The 971-nt window shown below is 58.8% G+C and overlaps 1 protein-coding gene across 1 annotated transcript in view; it reads left to right on the forward strand.

The window, feature by feature from the left end:
- The first annotated feature begins 238 nt into the window (after positions 1–238).
- Positions 239–971, forward strand: part of LOC122543787 (echinoderm microtubule-associated protein-like 4) — a 63,959-nt gene continuing 63,226 nt past the window's right edge. Inside the window, exon 1 of the mRNA XM_043682559.1 lies at positions 239–431. Coding sequence (XP_043538494.1) covers positions 419–431 — 13 coding nt within the window. The 5' untranslated portion in view covers positions 239–418. The remainder of the gene's footprint in view (positions 432–971) is intronic.

The following is a 971-nucleotide window of genomic DNA, read 5'->3' on the forward strand; positions in this document are numbered from 1 at the left end:
AAGGGAGGACAGGTAAGGAATGAGTGCTGGGAGTAAGGCAGAGGCAGCATGAGGTGGGGGGAACAGTGGATGATTTGAGGGGTGTGAGAAGATGGATAGTGAGGGGATGAGTGGGGAGAGTGAGGTGAGGGAGAGTGAGGTGAGGGTTAGTGAAGGAAGGAACAGTCGGCACTGATTCTCCTCCCTCCCTCTCAGTGAGCCGGCTGTTTGCTATCTCCAGCCTGGGCTCAGAGTTCTCTGTTTGTGTCTCGGTGTTTGTGGTTGTCTCTATCACATGGGCTGCGGGCCGTGCTGCTGATTGGGCGGCGGTACGGTGCCTTTCATCAGTTTCACTGGGATCTTCCTGTTCCCCGGAGTTGCCAATGTGGACGGGCAGTGAGCGGTGTTTGATAGAGACACGGAACTGCTGGCGCTCGCTATGGACAGTCTGGGTGAGTGAGTGAGTGACAGAGCGGGGGTGGGGGACTCCGGGCCGACCCTCTCCGAGCTTCACCCCCCACCCCCCCCCCCCCCGTGCTGCCCAGTCAGCCTCTGACCAGCCTCACGTCCTGATCCAGGGACCCCCAGCCCCCAGCCCCCAGTGCAGCACACCCTCCGTCAGGAGACGGAGACACCGCGATTCCTGTTCCTGGGCGGGTCAAAACAACTTTTAATTTGACTTGAAGTCAATTGCATTCTCTGAATTACTGTCGCTTCCTTCCTTTCCAGAGGGTCACTCGCCCCCTTCCCTCCCCCAGCCAGCTTCCCGAACGTTCCGAGCTCTCGGTATTCAGACCTGTCAAAGCCCCTGTTTCAGAGGCTCGGATTGGGAACATACAGCAGGCTCTGCGCTTAACCTCACGTTAGCACCAACAACAATCAATGCTTTCGCGCAGAGGGAGTGCTGCACTGTCGGAGGGTCAGTGCTGAGGGAGTGCCGCACTGTCGGAGGGTCAGTGCTGAGGGAGTGCTGCACTGTCGGAGGGTCAGTG

Source organism: Chiloscyllium plagiosum, chromosome 45 (genome assembly GCF_004010195.1).
Source record: "Chiloscyllium plagiosum isolate BGI_BamShark_2017 chromosome 45, ASM401019v2, whole genome shotgun sequence".
Taxonomy (NCBI): Eukaryota; Metazoa; Chordata; class Chondrichthyes; order Orectolobiformes; family Hemiscylliidae; genus Chiloscyllium; species Chiloscyllium plagiosum.